Raw genomic sequence first — 20,129 nt, forward strand, 5'->3', positions numbered from 1 at the left:
GAGGACGAAACTGTTGGGCATTTTCTGAGACATACCTTTCTCATTTTCCTATGTGGAATACAACGGAATATATATATATATATATATATATATATATATATATATATATATATATATGTATATATGTATGTATATATATTGTAGAATCTACTGGTCACTTTTTTACCAGACTGTAATACTAATACCCACAATGGCCTGCCTCTTAACTTCTTGAATTCTTTGCTCTTTTTTGGATGCGCTTGTCACTACAAAGCCTGAAGATCCAGTCCCATAATCACAAAGAGGTCACTTGCTGACCTGACCACGTATTCAAAGAAGAGCAACGAATTCAAGAAGTTAAGAGGGTATTGTGGCTATTACAGTGCATACACATACGATATATATATATATATATATATATATATATATATATATGTGTGTGTGTGTGTGTGTGTGTGTGTGTGTGTGTGTGTGTATGCATTCGTTTCTACTTAAATTTTATTTCAAACGTCATAGATTAGACCATTTCAATTTTAGTGGGCAAAAATTTCTGCAAAGAATTTACGGCAGGAGTAAGAAGACCCACCCATTTTGGTCAAGCGCGTCTCTAACAACAAAATATGGTGATGACCTTATTTGCAAAGTTTATACTTCCTCGAAAGTCTCATTTCCTCAGTGACCAGATTTTCTCTGGCGGGGGAGTTAGGCAGGATTTCCTTTCCCTTTAATATAAATGTTATTTATGGGATATGGGACGTTTAATGAATTCAACCTAACCGTATATCGAATGTATTAGGAACATCGTCGTGCTCACTAATGACAAGAGTATTAAATGTCTAGAAATTCTTCCCTCGGCCCAGTTAACGTCGGCTCATCATCCGGTTATGACCAACAGAAAAATACCTACGTTCAAACATATATTCATTATTTTACACTAAATTATAAAAATAATATAAAATGAAACTATAGTGTGAAGAAATGAAAACAGAAATACCTCAGATGGGGAAATCCATGCAGAAATAAAGAAAACTTCCGAATATCGTGCCTGAAAAGGTTGGCAGCCCTGCACAAAGATGGGTTCATGTTGTTGTTCGACAACTCGAGCCGTCAGTGTGTGAGAGAAAGCAGTGTGAGTAAGGTCTGTGTCGAGTGAGATGGTTATATAGACTGTGATTACAATGTCTAATCCACAGAGACGCACAGGAGCTATGAAAATACGGCTCACCAGTGAGTATAGCACGCTTCTTAACGTCACCTAGTGTTAATAAGTAGGGCCATAATCTTTCAAATTAGGATTCCATCTGCAATGTTCCGACGGAGCCAAGATGTCGGCTGGACGGATTCCCCCGTCCTTCGTGTGCATTTAGATTTATTCCTTGTGTGGGGGAGTCCTTCGTTGGGTTACGTTTTCTCCTAGGATATATCGCACAATACATAAATGTCATTTATCATTCCTGCGATCGCTTATCATCTCATGGGAAAATGCTGGTCGATTTATGAGACAGGCAGACAGTGAGGGGGAGAGAGAGAGAGAGAGAGAGAGAGGTGTTAAGACAGGGAGGAAGGGGGTGTCTCTCTGGCCTCCTGTGCCCCGGGCTACGCGGGGGTATAAACTGTTGGCATGGGTATTTTTCACAGAAGGGAACTAGACAGTAAAAGTTTCTTGTGTTTCCACATGTTCGATAATCGTTTGTGGATAAAATAAATATGTATTTAATTCTATTCTTCGGGATACCTACAATTGTCGCCTTCGTTGTAGTCGACAGGTCTAACGTATATAATTTCATTTGCTCGTGATAAAAGGCCAATCTCTAAATATTTGTTTTAGTTTTATTAAGTTAAAAAATTTACTTAAGCATCCTTTAGGCCATCCCCTGATTAGTTGAGTTTTATGAAATGGAATGTGGTACTGTATTCAGGATAGTCTGTGCACTGAACTATTTGTACTGTTTATATATATATATATATATATATACCTTATATATATATATATATATATATATATATATACCTTATATATATAAGCGAATACCACAGGAAAATGATAGTCAGAAATCCAAGAGCTTTCGTCTTTACTTAGAAAAGACGAAAGCGCTTGGATTTCTGACTATCATTTTCCTGTGGTATTCGCTTATTTAACGAAGTCACGTGCATCTACTGTGGTTGTTTAAGCATATATATTTATAGAGAGCCTTTGTGATATTTATTTAATTGAGAGTGGGGCGTTAACCTTTCCCTGACTGGCGTGAGTGTTCAAACGCTCATGTCCGAGTTATACATTAGCGCAAATATATACCTTTATATACATATAAATATAATAATAATAATTAAATATATATATATACATAAAATATATATATATATATATATATATCATATAGGTATAGAATATAATATATATATATATATAAGATATATATAAAAAAATAAATTTTTATATATAGATGAGTGTGGCTACTGAGAGATTATTAAGCAAGGCCAAACGATTGCACTGCATCAATAATATGGATAGCTAGCATTATTTTAGACCAGTCAAAATAATAGTTAAACAGACTACAGAACTAATGTATCGTATGTTAGCATTTTTAAATTTATCATAGTTAAGTATTTGTTCTGTAGACCTAGCAAGGTTGTTCTGGCCTCTCATGTTCCATAATTTTGACATTCAAGGCAGCTTTTAAAAGAAAAAGAGGGATTAAAAAGGTTTGGTAACAGACAGATTTTAAAGAAAAGTTTAAAATGGTGGATACCCCTACACGTCACATGCCAATCTTTTCTTTATATGAGTAAACCATGGCTCAGTAAATGCCAAGCTTTTTCATCATATCTGTCATGAAATTAACACTAATTGCAAGGCGCGATGTATCTTTGTTCTTAACCTCCGGGGAGCAGGTGCAGTAAACAAGGCCGGCAGTATTAGTATTCCGAAGGGAATTACGGAAAGCGGAAATTGGTAGTGCTATATATTTCATGAATTGATCTTGTGAAGTTAACAGCACATGGAATATCTTAGACGTTAATGTGTCCATTCGTCAGGAAAGACGAAGTACCCTCCCGTATTTAAAGTTGTTTTGGTACCTGTTGTTATTAATGGTTTAAATAGGATAGGGGTGATGTCTTTGCTGTGTAGACCAAGGTTAATAAAATAGTTATTTGCCCTTAGCTCGAATCCTCGAGAGGATTACGTGTACCTCTAGTTTGTAGACCAGTGGTATGTACTGTAGACTAATGGTATGCTCCTGCTGGTTAGGGTCGGTTGAGGCATTTCCTGTCACTAATAAATTTGTACTTTTCGGGGGGATGGGTATAGTACTCGTAAACCATTTGCTGGCCATGTGTTTCTCTGCCTGCTTGGAAGATAAATCTATATAGCTGCGTTTGCTTTAATTTCTTAATTATAGGAAGTCAATAAATCGGGTATGCCAATTTCCCCCGTTCAAGATGAGATACCTGGTATCCTCAAACGACAGTTATTTCAAATAAGGAATCTAATATCTAGTCATGCTTTTTCATTGGTTTTTATATGGGAACTTGAGCAGGCTTGTTGTAATTTGGGTTTTATATACTAAAAGTTTTCTATGTAGTTTTATGCGCGTTATTAAATGCGTTCGTGAAATTCTTTTGAATGTATAATCAAAATACGTTAGTAAATGTTTATGCGATAGAAAAAAAAAATTTAATGCAATCCTGTAAACTGATAGCTAATTTAGTGTACTTGAACAACGTCATTTGGAGAGAGAGTTTGTGTGTGTGTGCATTGTCAGGTCGTTATTTTTAAGGAGAGTTCTGAAGCATTGTTTTCAAATTTTCGACAAAACATTGGCGCCAGAAAAGGTATTGGTTGTCTCACAATCTTCTCTGCTGGATAGCTTGGCTGAGAGTAATGACACTATGGCGTGAATAAATGTGCCTTGCTTTTGATGGGAAGATATGTGTAAGCATGTGGTGTGCGTGTGTCATATATATATATATATATATATATATATATATATATATATATATATATATATATATATACTGCATGTTATTCGTGTGTGCGCGTGACCTTCTCTCTCTCTCTCTCCTCTCTCTCTCTCTCTCTCGTCTCTCTCTCTGTATATAATATATATATATATATATATATATATATATATATTAATCGGATGACGGGTTGGTCGGCAACCGTTGACATAAATATGAATTACTGCATTATATTACAAATTCGTAAATGCCCCGTTCGCTCGTGCTGTTTTATCACCCAGCAAAAAGTGGTCAAGGCGAAGTCCTTCTCGGGGATAAACTTTTGGGCCATTTAGTCACTTGAGAGGAGCATCTAGTTCAAGGTGGCCTTTCAAGTTGTGAATGGGTCATTCGTCATATTTAAGAAGAACGATGACCTGCAGTTTGTCGTTAGAATGAGTAATATAATGATTTGTGGAAGGGTTTGGGCCTCTCCTTGTAAAAGCCTATGGCCATGTTCAGTAGTGTATTAATGTTAAGTTTTCCTGTTGAACAGATCTAACGTGACCGCGCAACTAGGAAGCCGCCAGCTCCAAGTGTATAGATACAAATGTCAAAATTCTCTCTCTCTCTCTCTCTCTCTCTCTCTCTCTCTCTCTCTCTCTCTCTCTCTCTCTCTCTCTCTCTCTCTCTCTCTCGACAGGCCAGGTTACATGCCTACCTATGAATGCTAATTGAAGAGCATGCATGTTACGTATACAAATTTTTCAACATTTGCATATGAACATGGAAGGCAGAGCGTCCGGTATTTAGGAGTTTTTTTTTATTTTTTTTTTTTACGATTTCCTGTTTATTTATATAATCATTGATATTAATATTGCAGGCTTTTCGAAATTGTATAAACTTGTAAACCAAGACTTTACAGGAATTTAGATTTTATGTAGCCTTGAGGCGAAGTTAATAGGAACGTGTTTTTCTTAAAACTTCAGTGTTGCATATAGCTTCATAAATCTCCCATGTCGAAGGGTACAGGCCAAGACTGTCTACAAAGTACTGAGCAGATCATTTTTTGGCCAATAGGTGAATACAATTGGCCGATTGGTACCGCGTAATCATCGTGCTTCATTTGTCATCGTTTATAATTGTGTGGCTTTTATTGGACGTTCAAATTTGGGTTGGCATTGTTAAAGTAATTGCTTTTGTGTAGCGTAGGTAGAGCAGACGTTCCATATCGGGGCATGTAATGACAGCCTGTACATTGCAATTATAAGTAGGGATCTCTATTTTCATATCGGTCTACTTTTAACCCTTTGCACTTCGCATTAGACTAACAAAACGTTTCGTGCACGTTTCTCAGCATTAATAAGACTGTTTGTCCCTGGGGTCTTTATACCAGTTTCAGTGGCATTCCATGGTTGTTACTCAGAATTACATGCACGGTCTGGTCAGGTTGTGGCAACCTATACTCCCAAAATTTGAGTGCTCGTTTCTGAGCACTTAAGTCTGTTTGTCACTGGGGCCTGTATGCCAGTGTCGACCTGGTATTCCATGGGTATTACTGACAAGTACAAGATCTGTCTGGTTGTGGTGAAACGTTTTACTGTAGGCCACCTCTAGAATATCGAGGCATCAGCGTTGCGATAAGAATTGGCTCTTTAACCAGGTGTGATTCGGTGTGGCAGGAAACCACGTTTTGTGATGAATATTCCTCCTCCCCGCCCCCTCCCCCTCCCCCTCCCCCTCCCCCCTCCCCCCTCCCCCTTTCTAGCCCCTTCCCACCTCACCCTCCTCTCTGCTTCCCTACTCTTCTTTAAACTCAGGGAAACGGATTGGACCCGCTATGATTGTTGGGGTGTGGATTTTTTTTATTGTTTTTCATGTCTTGGCAATCGATGGCTGGTTCTCATAGCAGCTGCCGTTGATTAGCCAGCTGCTGTCCCTCTCATTTGCTTGTTAATTTTGTTGTGAGTGTTGTGCATATTTATTTAAATTATTTATCATATCTAGTATACTGAAAACCATTGTGTATTTTATATTATTTTTTGTTGTATTTTATATTATTGTATTTTATATTGTTGTATTTTATATTATTTTTTGTTGTATTTTTGGCTCTAGAAAAGTTTGGGTCTCACTATCTCAGAGTTCCCTATAACCATTGACTCCCCCCCCCCTCCTCTCCACCCTCCACATGCCTTCCTCTTCCTGCCATCCCCTTTTGCCTCCTCCCCCCGTCCTCTATTAATGGACCTGTCAGGCAGAGAGAGAGAGAGAGAGAGTTTGTTTTGGGCGAAGTACTGTTTGGGTTCCAAAATTTGTTTTGGGGAGTGCCCAAGGATAGTGATATTGGCCGGTTAATGTAATTTTAAGCTTTTGATCCTTTGTATATGAGAGAGAACCAGTATATTGATATTTGGCTTAGTTATTATTTAAAGCAGCCGAAGCAAAGCTGGGTAAAATAGAAAAAGCATAACTCCAAGCCAAGGTAGAAAGTGCAGTCCGCAAATTGAAAAGAGCTAATCTGTATAAGAAGAGTATCTAAAGATAAATATAAATCAAGATTAAACGGACTTTGGGCTTGGAGCACCTGGCACCTTTATAAACAACTTTACCGGAGCCTTTCAGTTTTAGGGTACAGGTGACGATAGACCGCAACTTGAGAATTTCTCTTGACAAATGATTTTAGTTCTAAACTGCACGATGATTACTGGGTGAAGTCGGACATGGCTTTTGGCAGGGCGACAGAATGTCATTACCCTTTTACCAGTAGTACTTCCCCTATACTTGCCAGCTTCGTTGTAGTTTTGTTGATTAGAGCAATACATTTCTTAACTAGTGACTTTTGAATATCTTTTGTCATTGCTGTGGCCTACGTTTACTATTTAAAGCTGACATGCAGACTTCATCGTACACGAACCCAAAAGGAAAATTCAGGTTGACTCGAGACACATCTAAATGCAATCCTCCCAACACTTTTCTGTCTGCCTGTGTCCCAGACATTTTGCGTTGTTGGTTTGGTGAGAGAGAGAGAGAGAGAGAGAGTAGCTATAGTATTAGTGATGTAGACTCGTCTTCCTCTTTGCTGTTGCCACATCCCGTCACACTTGTCTGGTGCTCGCTCTCTCTCTCTCTCTACTCAATCTGGTGCTTCCCTGACCCAGCATTATTTCATTTATTATGTCGGTTATGATAGCAGCAGTAGTGGTAGTATTAGCAGTAGTAATAGTACTAGTAGCATTGCGAAAAGGGATTGGGTGGATTTTGGGGGGAGACAGCTAAGCAACCAAGGACAATGCTGGACAGTGATCATTCATAGGAGGCCGGGCACGTTGAGGTCGTGAAAAGAACGGAAGAGGGAGACGTTTGCATTGGTGGTTGGTAGACCCAGTGCTTGTTCAGCCCTTAATGCTACTTTGTTTTTGAAAGAAACTCGGCTCAGATTTTACAGCATGCTCGTAGGAATGCCCTGAAATCACTCTCTGGAGCTTTGTGAAGTATTTTGGGAAGATTCGTGGAAGTGGAATAAAGGAAATAGTATGATAGGCTGCTGTTTACAGGCAAGAGTGATGTAGATTGGACTTTTAGATTCTATGTAATTTCTGTGAACGAATTTCCAGTCGCAGAATAGAGGATATGTAGGCTCGGCTTTCTTGGAAACAAAAACTAGTTTCTTGCTAATGCAAATTTTGAAAACTTTGAGACCTAAGAAGCGGACACAAAATCAGCAGATGCGTATAATTACATTTAATGAAGTTGTGAGCGTATCCCATCTGCTTCAGATAATGTGAGCGTGTTAAATAATATATTGGTTTGGGTAATGTGTATTGCTTAACATATGATGGTCATCAGTAATAACTTCCTTTCGTGAACTTTTCCACCATTTGCAACGTTTTGCAACTGTTTGTGTACTATTTTAGCAAAATGTATTATTATTATTATTATTATTTTTATTATTATTATTATTATTTGAAAAAAAAAACCCAAATACATATGGAATAAACCGATAGTGGCCATTGACTTGAAATTGAAGCTTCCAAATATGTGTACATTTAAGTGAAGTTACAGAAGATAATTTAGAAATAAAGTAGAGATCAGTTATTAGAAAAAAACATAGATAAATTTAAAAATTAATGAGTAAAATAGAAGTTGAATTGTTGTAGGTAGTTATGCATTGTATCTTGGCACGGCATCCCCAGGGAGATGATCCTAAGTAATCGGAGTCCTTCAGAATTCTAAGCAACATTCAGCTAATCTATCTTTGCTTTTTCACAGTGAGAACTTTCGGATGATAGTTTTGGCAGTTATATGCTTTTGCTACGTAACGGAGACGGCAGTGTGCGTTTGCTGGCATCTTGAACAAAAGGTTCCGCTCATTGAACCGATCAGGTAGTTGCTCTCTCTCTCTCTCTCTCTCTCTCTCTCTCTCTTCTCTCTCTCTCTCTCTCTCTCTCTCTCTGAAAATTAATTTTAGAGTTGTCATTGCACTGTGTGTGTATATATATATATATATATATATAATATATATATATATATATATATATAATATATATATATATATATATACACACATACACACACACACACACACAATGGTTGAGATTGAGGACAGGAGAAGCAGAACGGTAAAGTATCCAGTGGCCCGATATGGGCTTTGGAATTTGCCTTGTAACCCCCACACATACAGAGAGATTCAACCACTGTGATCTCTCTCTCTCTCTCTCTTCTCTCCTCTCTCTCTCTCTCTCTCTCATGCTGTACGTTAAAAGAGAAACAGCATTAGAGGAATGACTGATTCAGTGTATCTGGTAGTCGTAGGGTCATTGAATCTGGTTTCTACTTTCGATGAGCTGGGATGCCAGCATACTTCTGTAAGAGTATTGACTCACACTCGGAAGTATGAATCAGATGGCGTCTGGTGGACCACCTCTTTGCTACGACCGTCTCTTCCACCTTTTTTATCTGTAGTTTTCTAAGTCTTTAATCTGGTCCCGGATGTCGGTTAAAGGCGTTGCTTTGTCGACGAATGGTTTGTTTTCCGAAGATGAATGGGGAAGTGTATGGGCCATGCGCGTTACACTGCAATTGTAGTGTTTTTTGTATGTTAGTTATTCAACTCGAATGTGTATGTGTGTGTTAGTGTGTGTAGACACGTGTATATGATTTGAGCTTTGTGTAAACTTTGTATACATTACCTGGGCATATGTACTCGCAAGGTAATTCAGCAGCAGTTATTAAAACACTTTAGTGCAAGAGCGGTTGTAGGTGCCCCTTCTTAGCAATATTGTTTGGAATTCGGATATGATAATTTTTCATATTTTCATTTTGATGATGAGTTCACAAATCCTTACGAACAAACTTGAACATGCTTTGAATTCTGTAGTGGTCTATTTAGATTGATTTGTTGTATTGTAAACAACGTGTAACGTTAAATTATATTGAAGGCTTCCTCACAAGCATGTCAAAATCCAATTCATTTCGTGTAGCATTTCGTACATTTATCGTCCCAGCTCCTGAATGCGAACGGTTAATAAGGGAGATCGTTGCCCATTCCAAGAACAGGATTAATTGTAAGCTTGATAAATCAGTTGGAGGGTCGCTAAGAATTTGTAAGAGTAGTTTCATTTTTAGGAATCTTCATTATTTATGTGGTTAGGCCTAAAACCTGAAAACCTGTTATTAGTCGTCCTATACGTGCCTAGAGCCTGCCTGCCCTCCCCTGCCTAGTAGGATTGTGTTCCGACTTCAGTTGCGTAATAATGTGTTGTGACACGAGATAGCTGTTCGTCTCCAAGGGATGTGTCTGATTATGCTGCAAAGGAACATCGCTGTGATTATTTTTGTGGGGGTAGCGGGGGAGGGTCGGGTAGGGGAAAGGGAGCGTGTACCTGTTTATATATATATATATATATATATCTATATATATATATATATATATATATATATATATATCTATATATATATATTTACGAAATCCCATGCCTGGGACTGTGACCAATCTTACACCGGATTTACAGGAAATCACTTCCCCAGAGATTAATACAACATAAACGGTCAGTTAAGTATGGACAACAGAACTCGGGCTCATTTTTCAACCATATAATGAACATAACCAAAGAATAAACTGGAAATTTGTCACATATATATTATATATATATATATATATATATATTATATATATATATATATATATTAATATATATATATATATATATATATATATATATCTCTCTCTCTCTCTCACTCTCTCTCTCTCTCTCTCTCTCTCTCTCTCTCTCTATATATATATATATATATATATATAGTATATATAAATATATATATAATATTTGTATATATATATATAGATAATATATATATACATACATACATATAGCTATATATCCAACAAAAGACATCCCCCAAGGACACAGGCGTTTACGAAATCCCATGCCTGGACTGTGACCAATTTTACATCGGATTTACAGGAAAATCACTTCCACAGAGATTAATACAACATAAACGGTCAGTTAAGTATGGACAACAGAACTCGGTTATTTTCAACCAAATAAATGAACATAACCACAGAATAAACTGGAATTTGTCACATATAATTTATAGCAGCAACTGCCGGTACAAGAGTCAAATGATGGAATCAGCCTTGATTAAACAGAGGCAGGTAATGAACATCTCAAAAGGAGCATGGGATTCAGATATCATCAACAAGGTTTTCATTCAACCAAAGCTTAAGAAGATTAAAGGAAGATTATCAGCAGAAGTGACCTAAATTTTGCACAGCTGTTTTGAGTGTGTAAAAGTGTTAAAAAAAAATCGCTCGCTCATTTTCTTTCTTTGTGTATATGTGTATGTGTGTGTCAAAAGTAAACATCGCATATTACATTCATCCGGATCGAGGGCAGGAACATAGAAGTAGATGACAAAGTAAACCATTTATTCCAACGTTTCTTGATTCTCAGTCACATCAGGGATATCTACAATAATAAAGTACAATGTATGAGTATTAAATCATAAAGTTGAAGAAAAATTTTCAATACAAAATGAACTCAAACTTCACAAGGACAGAACACACGATTTTAGATTTATGAGGAAGGATAACATCTCTAAACATTGATGTATTCAGAAACAAGACTTAAAACAAACAACATACTATATACTTAAATACTGACAAACATAAAACACGGGGAATTGACCTGCTGTTCAGAGGCTAAGAACAAACTAAGAATATAATATACAAAGATTTTTCCAGGCAGGCAAATAGTTGACCTAAATAGAAAAGGGTACTACGGCGGTCGTTTGACAGTTCAGTTAATGTTTCCAGGAGTAGTAGTTCCTGCGAATTGCTTGTTTCCCAAATCATTTTAAAATCTTCATATCTGGTCTCTGTTTTGGATTTGATGGTATGATTACGTATGTTAGATGATTCTGGATTAGCTCCCCGCCATCCGGTTCTATACCAAACACCCCCCTGTGGGAATCGACCCTCACCCTGAGGAGCCGCTTGATGGATCCAATATAGTTTCCAAATTGCATTTCGGACAATTGGATTCACAGACAACACCAGACGACGACAAAGGATCGGCTGCCGCCTTTGTGGTTTCTAGTTTTCCGGACACGCGTGCCCAGCAAGTGAATAGATAAATCCAAGTTTATCTCATCTATTTTTTCTTATTTCTTTTATCCTCCCTTCGCCTTGGGAATTTATTTGTATATAATAGTTTCCATCATTCGTAACATCCATCAGACGATTGCCAACACCCTCTCAACAAGTCAAGTCTTTTGCTTCCCTTATCGCCTAATCTGTCAGCTGTTGTTATATTCAGTACCAACGCTCACTACCTGTCTGGTATTCCCGTTATCCTTAATTTATTGGTCTGGTCTCGTCTTCATATTTGCTTTTTTAATACGTAATTCTTGTAACGGCGAATCATGTATTTGTTTTCGCGTTTACGGACTTTCACCAGTTCGTGTCGTTTTTCGCCAGATATGCAGCATGTCTAACGTTTATTTCTGTCAGGACAACGTAGGGGGGAGGGGATTAGTCCCGTCATTGCACCGCATGTGGTGCACTGTAATGCATTACTCAAGGGTGTTTGTTGCCTCCCTTCGACCACAAACTGCAACCCCTTTCATTCTTTTGACACTATTTCTCCAGTCGTAGGCTCCTCCATCTGAATTTCCCCCCTTCCAAACAATTGTTTTATAGTGCAACTGCTTTGAGGTTTTCCTCCTGTTAACAACTTTCAAACCTTTTGACTTCCAATTTCCCTTTCAGCGCTGAATGACCTCATGATAGGTCCCAGCGCTTGGCCTCTGGCCTTCATGCTATTTTCTATTCTGGCAACCTTTCCCCCAAATGTGCTGATTATATTATATATGCTCTATGTTTATACATTAGACTACGGTGACGGTGACGTCCTCGCTTGATGTATATCTTATCTATTTTTGCATTTGTATAAACAGTTATGTATATGTGTACTATATATACCTGTTATAGTGTGAGTGCCGCCAATTTACATATATATTTAGAAGTAGAGTAATAATTATGATTTTTAGTATTGAAGTAAGTTATTTTGTTTTAAGGAGTCAGTCGTTATGGCAAACTGGTGGTGTTTATATTAAGCCGAGATAATAATAGTAATTATTATTATTATCATATATTAAATTACTATTATTATTATTTTACTGATACGTCATCGTTATAGAATATAATTCTAACTGTTTACGGGCCCTATCCTAAGTCAATATCACACCCCCACACCCCTTTGTTTTCTTTACTTTTTTTTACAACTATATAATCACCTTCCATTTATTTTGAAGGGTTGGTCGTTTGAATTAACTACCTGTCCTGTTGCTTGCCAGGTAGTTTATCACAAGCGGGAGACTTAATTTTTTGTACAACCGTGAAATATGAATGAGGTGACATTTTTCTCAGCCATGAAATCAAAATGAGAGTAGTCGGTTCGCCTATGTTACCTCTACTGCCTGTATTTTCATTCGTGTGTGTGTGTGTGATTTTTTTTATTCCTCCGACTCTTGTGTAGATTGGCAGAGGGTTAAATGTAATTTATACGCGTAGGGAAGTATTCTTCATTTATATGCATCTGAGTTGAAGTGATAAGCTGTAGACCTCAAACTAATCATTGATAGTCACAAGTGACCATCGGAAGTTAGTGAGGAAGTGAGAGTTTTGATGGTTATGTTGTCAAAAGTAGGTGAATGAATGCAGTGCGTACTACTTATTTTCTTATTTTACACCAATTTACGTACTTTACACACGTGTACTTATACTTGCTTACTTATTTTTATACCAATTTTCACTCATTTAGTTATTTTATTCAAGTTTTATACCCATTTTGTTCGCATTTAGTTATTTTATACCCTTTTTATTCCTAATGAATTCCCATGTACTTATTTTATACCCTTTTATTCTCAATCAATTCCCATTTTCTTATTTTATACCCATTTTATTCCCAATTAATTCCCATTTACTGAATTTATACCCATTTTATTCCTATTCACTTATTTTATACAAACATTTACGCCCATTTATCTATTTCGTACCCTTTTAGTTTCTATACTCATATACTTCTTTTATACCCATTTATTTTATTCATATTTACTTACTATATTCATGTACTTATTTGATAGAATTTTGTACTCGGTTACATATTTTATATCCATTTATCTCCGCCCGCTGTAGCGAAGAAGAGTGCTTAAGGTCAAACCAATCTAGAATACTGCAACACGTTATATACAGTGTTTATGTTTATCCGCCACCGACCTGACCACTCACGGCCACCTATAGAGGACCCTTCCGTTCATTTCTCCTCCTCCTCCTGACGACTTTTTTTTGTGGGTGGAGAAAGGAACCTGTATTTTCTTGGACTTGCTCTTTGCGGCCTGAGCACCAGTGCCCCATTGTAGTATGCTCTTCTCTCTTCTCTCTCTCTCTCTCTCTCTCTCTCTCTCTCTCTCTCTCTCTCTCTCTATATATATATATATATATATATATAATATATATATATTATATATATATTATATATATATATATATATTATATATATATATATATATAGAGAGAGAGAGAGAGAGAGAGAGAGAGAGAGAGAGAGAGAGACAGAGAGGACAGAGGAAAAAAAAAAAAAAAAATTTGTACGGAACGACGACTAGACCCATCAAAAATCCAGCGTATCCACTCCGAGGTCAAAGTCAAGGCCAGTGGTTAGATCATGGTAAAATATAACCCATCAAGACAGTTTTTGCCTTTCATCTTTACAGGCCATTGCCCAAATTGGGCACTGCTAATGACTTCCGGAATTTTTTTTACTTCCCCAGTAAAAGGGCGGATGTGCAATACCAGCGTTTTGTTTTCCTTGGCTTCCTATTCCACGTCATTTCGTGTTGGATTCAGTGCCAATGATGTGTCATTTCGTGTTGGATTAAGTTCCAATGATGTGTCATTTCTTGTTGGATTCAATGGCAATGGGTGTCCATTTCGTTGTTGGATCCAGTGGGCCAATGATGTGTTCATTTCGTGTAGGATCGTGCCAATGGATGTGTCATTCCGTGTAGATTCAGGCCAATGATGTGTCATTTCGTGTGGATTCATGGCCAGTGTGTCATTTTCGTGTAGGATTTCAGTGCCATGATGTTCATCATTTCGTGTAGGATTCAGTGCCAATGGAGGTGGGTCATTTCGTGTTGGATTCGTTTCCAATGATGTGTCATTTCGTGTAGGATTCAGTGCCAATGATGTGTCATTTCGTGTAGGATTCAGTGCCAATGATGTGTCATTTCGTGTTGGATTCAGTGCCAATGATGTGTCATTTCGTGTTGGATTCAGTGCCAATGATGTCTTTCGTGTAGGATTCAAGGTGCCATGATTGTCATTTCGTGTAGGATTCAGTGCCAATGATGTGTCATTTCGTGTAGGATTCAGTGCCAATGATGTGTCATTTCGTGTAGGATTCAGTGCCAATGATGTGTCATTTCGTGTAGGATTCAGTGCCAATGATGTGTCATTTCGTGTTGGATTCAGTGCCAATGATGTTTCATTTCGTGTAGGATTCAGTGCAATGATTTTCCTTTCGTGTAGGATTCGCCAATTTGAACGTGTCATTTCGTGTTTGGACTCAGTGGCAATGATGTGTCATTTCGTGTAGGATTCCATGGCAATGATGTGTCCATTTCGTGTAGGATTCTGGCAATGATGTGTCATTTCTTGGAATCCAGTGTCAATGATGTTTCTTTCGTGTAGGATTCAGTGCCAATGAATTTGTCCCTTTCGTGTAGATTCAGTGCCCAATGAATGTGTCATTTCGTGTTGGATTTCAGTGCCAATGATGGTGGGCCCATTTCGTGTGGAAATTCAGTGGCAATGATGTCTCCTTTCGTGTTGGATCCAGTGCCAATGATGTCTTATTTCGTGTAGGATTCAGTGCCAATGATGTGCCCTTTCGTGTAGGATTCAGTGCCAATGATTTGTCATTTCGTGTAGGATTCAGTGCCAATGATGTGTCATTTCGTGTTGGATTCAGCCAATGATGTGTCATTTCGTGTAGGATTCAGTGTGCCAATGTGTCATTTCGTAGGACTTCATGCCAAGAGTGTCATTTCGTGTTGGATTCAGTGCCAATGATGTGTCATTTCGTGTTGGATTCAGTGCCAATGATGTGTCATTTCGTGTTGGATTCAGTGCCAATGATGTCATTTCGTGTTGGATTCAGTGCCAATGATGTGTCTATTGTGTGGATTTCGTGCATGCAATGTTGCATTTCAGTTGGATTCAATGCAATGATGTGTCATTTCGTGTGGATCAGTGCCAAGATGTTCATTTGTGGTTTGGATTCAGTGCCAATGATGTGTCATTTCGTGTTCTGCCAATGAGTGTTCATTTCGTGAGGATTCCATGCCAATGGTGTCATTTCGTGTGTTTCGTGCCAAATGTGTCATTTCGTGTAGGTTCAGTGCAATGGATTTGGTTTGTCCCCATTTCCGTGGTAGGATTTTCAGTTGCCCATGGAAATTGTGGTTCATTTCCGGTTTTGGTAGGAATTCAGTGCCCAAATGATGGTGTCCCCATTTCGTGGTTGGGAAATTCAGTTGCCCCAAATGATTTGTTTCCAAGTTCGGTTGTAGGAACATTTCGTTGGCCAAATGAATGTGGTCTTTTTCGTGGGTTTTGGAATTCAGTGGGGCCAAATGATGTCTTCAATTTTTTCGTGTTGGGATTCAGTGGCCATTGATGGGGTGGTTTCCTTTCGAGTTTTTGGATTTCAAGTGGGGGGGCCAATGGGAAAATGTGGTTTTCATTTTCGTGTGGATTCAGGTGGCCAATGGATTGGTCCCCCATTTTCGTGGTAGGATTCAAGTGGCCAAGGAAAAAAAAATGGTGGTTCCTTTCGGTGTTTTTTGGATTCCAGTTGCCAATGATGTCTCATTTCGTGTTGGATTGAGTGTCAAAGATGTGTCCCTGTTTTGAAGGAATTTATTGAAAGCCCTCGTAGAATCTGCCTGATGTGGGCAAAGGGGTCTTATGCTTAGCAGTAGTTGTATGATATTTAGTTTAACGCGCTTGCGACGTTGCGTTCGTACGTCAGTCGGTGATATTGTGCGTTTCGTAAATCATTATGACCGCCTGTTCTCCGTTAGGGGGACGTGCCGTCAGTGCACTATTGTAGGCATTGCTTAGGGTTCTTTGCAGTGTCCTTTCGGCTCCTATTTGGAATTCCTTTCATTCATTTTACTGTACCTCCGTTCTTGTTCTCTTTCATCCGTCTTACTTTCCTCAACCCTCTGCCAACAATTGTTTCAGCATTAATTTGCATTGCCCCATTACCTCATAGGTTCCAGCGCTTGGCCTTTAGCCTAAACCTTGTACTTCAATTCCAACTAAGATTAGCTATATGTTTATGTGAACGTTCGTTCTATAATATAAACGCTTGAGGGTCTTGGGAAGAAGTCGTATATATCTGGGTAAGTCAACGTGTAGGTCTTGCTGCTTTAATTAAGCCAAGAGTCAATTCTAACTTCTTACTGATGGCGCCTGGTCAGGTTATTCTCGTGATTAGTATTTGCTTGTTTGTGAATCATAATCATCGTGACTATTATAGGAACAATTTGTGATCAAACCATTTAGTAGATTTGTATGAAAAACTAATTGGCAGTATTTCATTCGAGTTCGAATCTGCATCCTCTGTAATAGTCAGTTAATTAAAGGAAACGAAAAGAAAATAGTCATAGATACGAAAGAGCGGTGCCCCCATTACAATTTATGTATAATATTTTAAAAATGTAAGATTTTAATATTATTACGTAATCTATACCCAGTTCATTGCTATCTCCGGTGAATAGAAATATATACTTACTATGCTCGTGGAGAGAGAGAGAGAGAGAGAGAGAGAGAGAGAGAGAGAGAGAGAGAGAGAGAGAGAGATTCGACTAATAGGCCTACAAGTGGCTGAGCCATATTGTTTTACTTTAGCAAGTAGAAACTTGATTTTGAAACTTTATTAAGAAGTTCTCGTAGGCCTAAGATTGTGAAATCTTGAATCAGAACTGGTACAGATACTTTTGTAATCTAGTTAAAAAATAATAAGCTTATCGATTTCAGGCCTACTGTTCGTTCTACATCGGCTGTCGTGAAAGTTGGATGAACTCTTGTGCTGTTTTGTAGCTGGACAGCAAAGCTGCATGACACCTAATTCACGTTACACGCCAATCCCAATGTTTTATATCCCGAAGGGGGTGTTGTGGTTATTGCCATCAGTACACCTCACGTGGTGCACTGTAGGCATTACTCAAGGGTGTCTTTGCAACGCCCCTTCGGCCCCTAGCTGTAAACTTTCATTCCTTTCACTGTTTTCAATTGCTTCATAATGCAACTGCGAGGTTTTCGTCCTTTTACACCTTTCTAACCGTACTATGAATTTCCCTTTCATCGCTGAATGACCTCATAGGTCCAAGCGCTTAGCCTCTGGCCAAACTTCTATAATCTATATATTCTGTACAGCACAGTTCCAATGTTTTATTTACTACGCGCAGTGTCTGTTTCTAGTTTACTCTGATGACCCAGCGTTACTACCACGAAAGTGTTCATTTCTCTATTGACGGTAAACTTTGCATCGCAAAGTTTCGTAAAAATTTTAATATTATATTCGTATCGCTTTTATTTTGGAAGAAACCGCTTTTGTATGTTTTTAAAATTTCCCTTATCTATGGACAAGTAAATTTCTATTATCTAGGAATCAGCTATTTGAATAATATCTAAGCAGTGCACGACTTGTGCTTACAATGTTCATTTGTTTTAATATCTCTGTTATTTGTATCATGAGTTGGACAATATGTATCTATATTCCTTTAAGAATGTTCACAGCCATTTTTTAAAAAGATCATACCCATTATTAACATTAATTAAAATTGGTCCCTTTTTTTACTTTTCTTTTATTTTCCCTCTTTTACTCGTTTTTTTTCTCGTCTGTGCGTTCCATGTGCTGGAGGCTCGCCTGACTCTATATTTGTGTGCAGTTGCGAGCTGAGGAGTTTCAGACGAATAATTTACGGCTGTTTGGCGCTTCTTTTTCTTCCCTGAGTTGCTGAGTCTTTAGTCATAGACCAAATATAAGCGAGGAGACGGGTTCTGAATTGGACAGCGTGTACCCAAGGAGGGAATGTATAAGTTTAATTTTAGTTCTCGCTATTCTCTTTTATTTCCCTTGTATTTCTCTGTATGTCCCACTACCTTTCTCTCTCTCTCTCTCTCTCTCTCTCTCTCTCTCTCTCTCTCTCGAATTTCAAGTCGGTGGCCCTTGCAGGCTTGTTCCATATGAACAGGGTGCATCTTCTGAATGATGATGATAATAATACAATAATAATAATAATAATAATAAAATAATAATAATACAAATAATGATTTATGCAGTAGGAAATGAAGTCCTTAGTTTTATGACCAAAGTAAAATTGAATGTATTTATTTCTGCACATGGATTAATTACTTAATTTTGTTATCTGTGCAAGGAGAAATTATTTGAATCCGGGTAATTGTAATTTTATTGCTTTCGTGTAAGAATAATTCTAATCGAAAATTTGTATATGAATATTTGAAATCAGTAATTTTATGTGTAAATGTAATCGATATCTATAGAAATTTCGTTCATCTGATATATATATATATATATATATATATATATATATATATATATATATATATATATATATATATATATATATATAATATATATGTTAATTTTCTGTATCTTATTAGCCAATTTTATAGATTTATATTGCGTTATATTAAACGTTTCTCCATATTAGGCCAAATCCAATTTAATTTCACCCAGATCAATCCTGAGTGCCTCGATCATTCTTTCTTGTCGTGCCGTTTATTAGACCTACCCCCATTGTTATAGCAGGTAGCCTCCCGGTAGGCCCACGGGAGATCCCTACGAACTGGACATTGATCGTATGCCGTGTTTGACCTTTATTGTGTCATTAAAATGGGAAGGTATTGTATAGAAGAAAGCATCTATACTCTATTTTTTTCCATCTGTCCATCCGCCTGTGGTGATCGCTCATGGTAACACTGCGTCCCGGGCTTTAAATAGTTACGCTATGTGTGAGTTTTAGGTTAATAAAAGGACATCTGGGTGTACATTTGCAACTGAAAAGTGTTTTAATAATTTACTGTATGCGAATTACACCGTTAATATTCGAAATAAGATATTCTTTAAAGCCCGGGATGCAGTGTTACCATGCGCAAACACCGCAGGCGGATGGACAGATGGAAAAAAACAGAGTATAGTTATTGCTACTGGTAGGGAAATGGGGAAGCTTTTTAAGGAATTTTGTGATAATTATTCTAGTACTGCTATTGACAGGGAGTCATGAAAATAGAGCCGTTTTGTGAGGAATTTAATGTTACCACTAATACTACTGCTATTGACAGGGAGTCATGAACATAAAGAGATGCTTTGCTAAGAATATAATACTACTACTAATACTTCTATACGTTCAGGAAAGTGCCCCTATGTTATGTTAGGTTGACGGGATTGTCCTAGATTAAGTTAGGTTCGGGGAGGGCCCTGTGTTATGTCAGGTTAATGGGAGTGTCTTATGTTAAATTAGGTTGAGGGGGGAGGATGCCCTAGGTTAGGGTAGGACGTGTTCCTGTAATGTGCAACCACTGTCCACTGTCTTACATATTTATGTATTGATGATAT

At 37.7% G+C, this 20,129-nt stretch overlaps 1 protein-coding gene across 1 annotated transcript in view; it reads left to right on the forward strand.

Annotated features, from left to right (window-relative positions):
• Positions 1–1,077: 1,077 nt before the first annotated feature.
• The window catches only part of LOC135202401 (E3 ubiquitin-protein ligase SMURF1-like), a 160,411-nt gene continuing 141,359 nt past the window's right edge, over positions 1,078–20,129 (forward strand). The window contains exon 1 of the mRNA XM_064231792.1: positions 1,078–1,206. Within this exon, the coding sequence (XP_064087862.1) occupies positions 1,158–1,206 (49 nt within the window). The 5' untranslated portion in view covers positions 1,078–1,157. The remainder of the gene's footprint in view (positions 1,207–20,129) is intronic.

This window comes from Macrobrachium nipponense, chromosome 30 (genome assembly GCF_015104395.2).
Source record: "Macrobrachium nipponense isolate FS-2020 chromosome 30, ASM1510439v2, whole genome shotgun sequence".
NCBI classification, from domain to species: Eukaryota; Metazoa; Arthropoda; class Malacostraca; order Decapoda; family Palaemonidae; genus Macrobrachium; species Macrobrachium nipponense.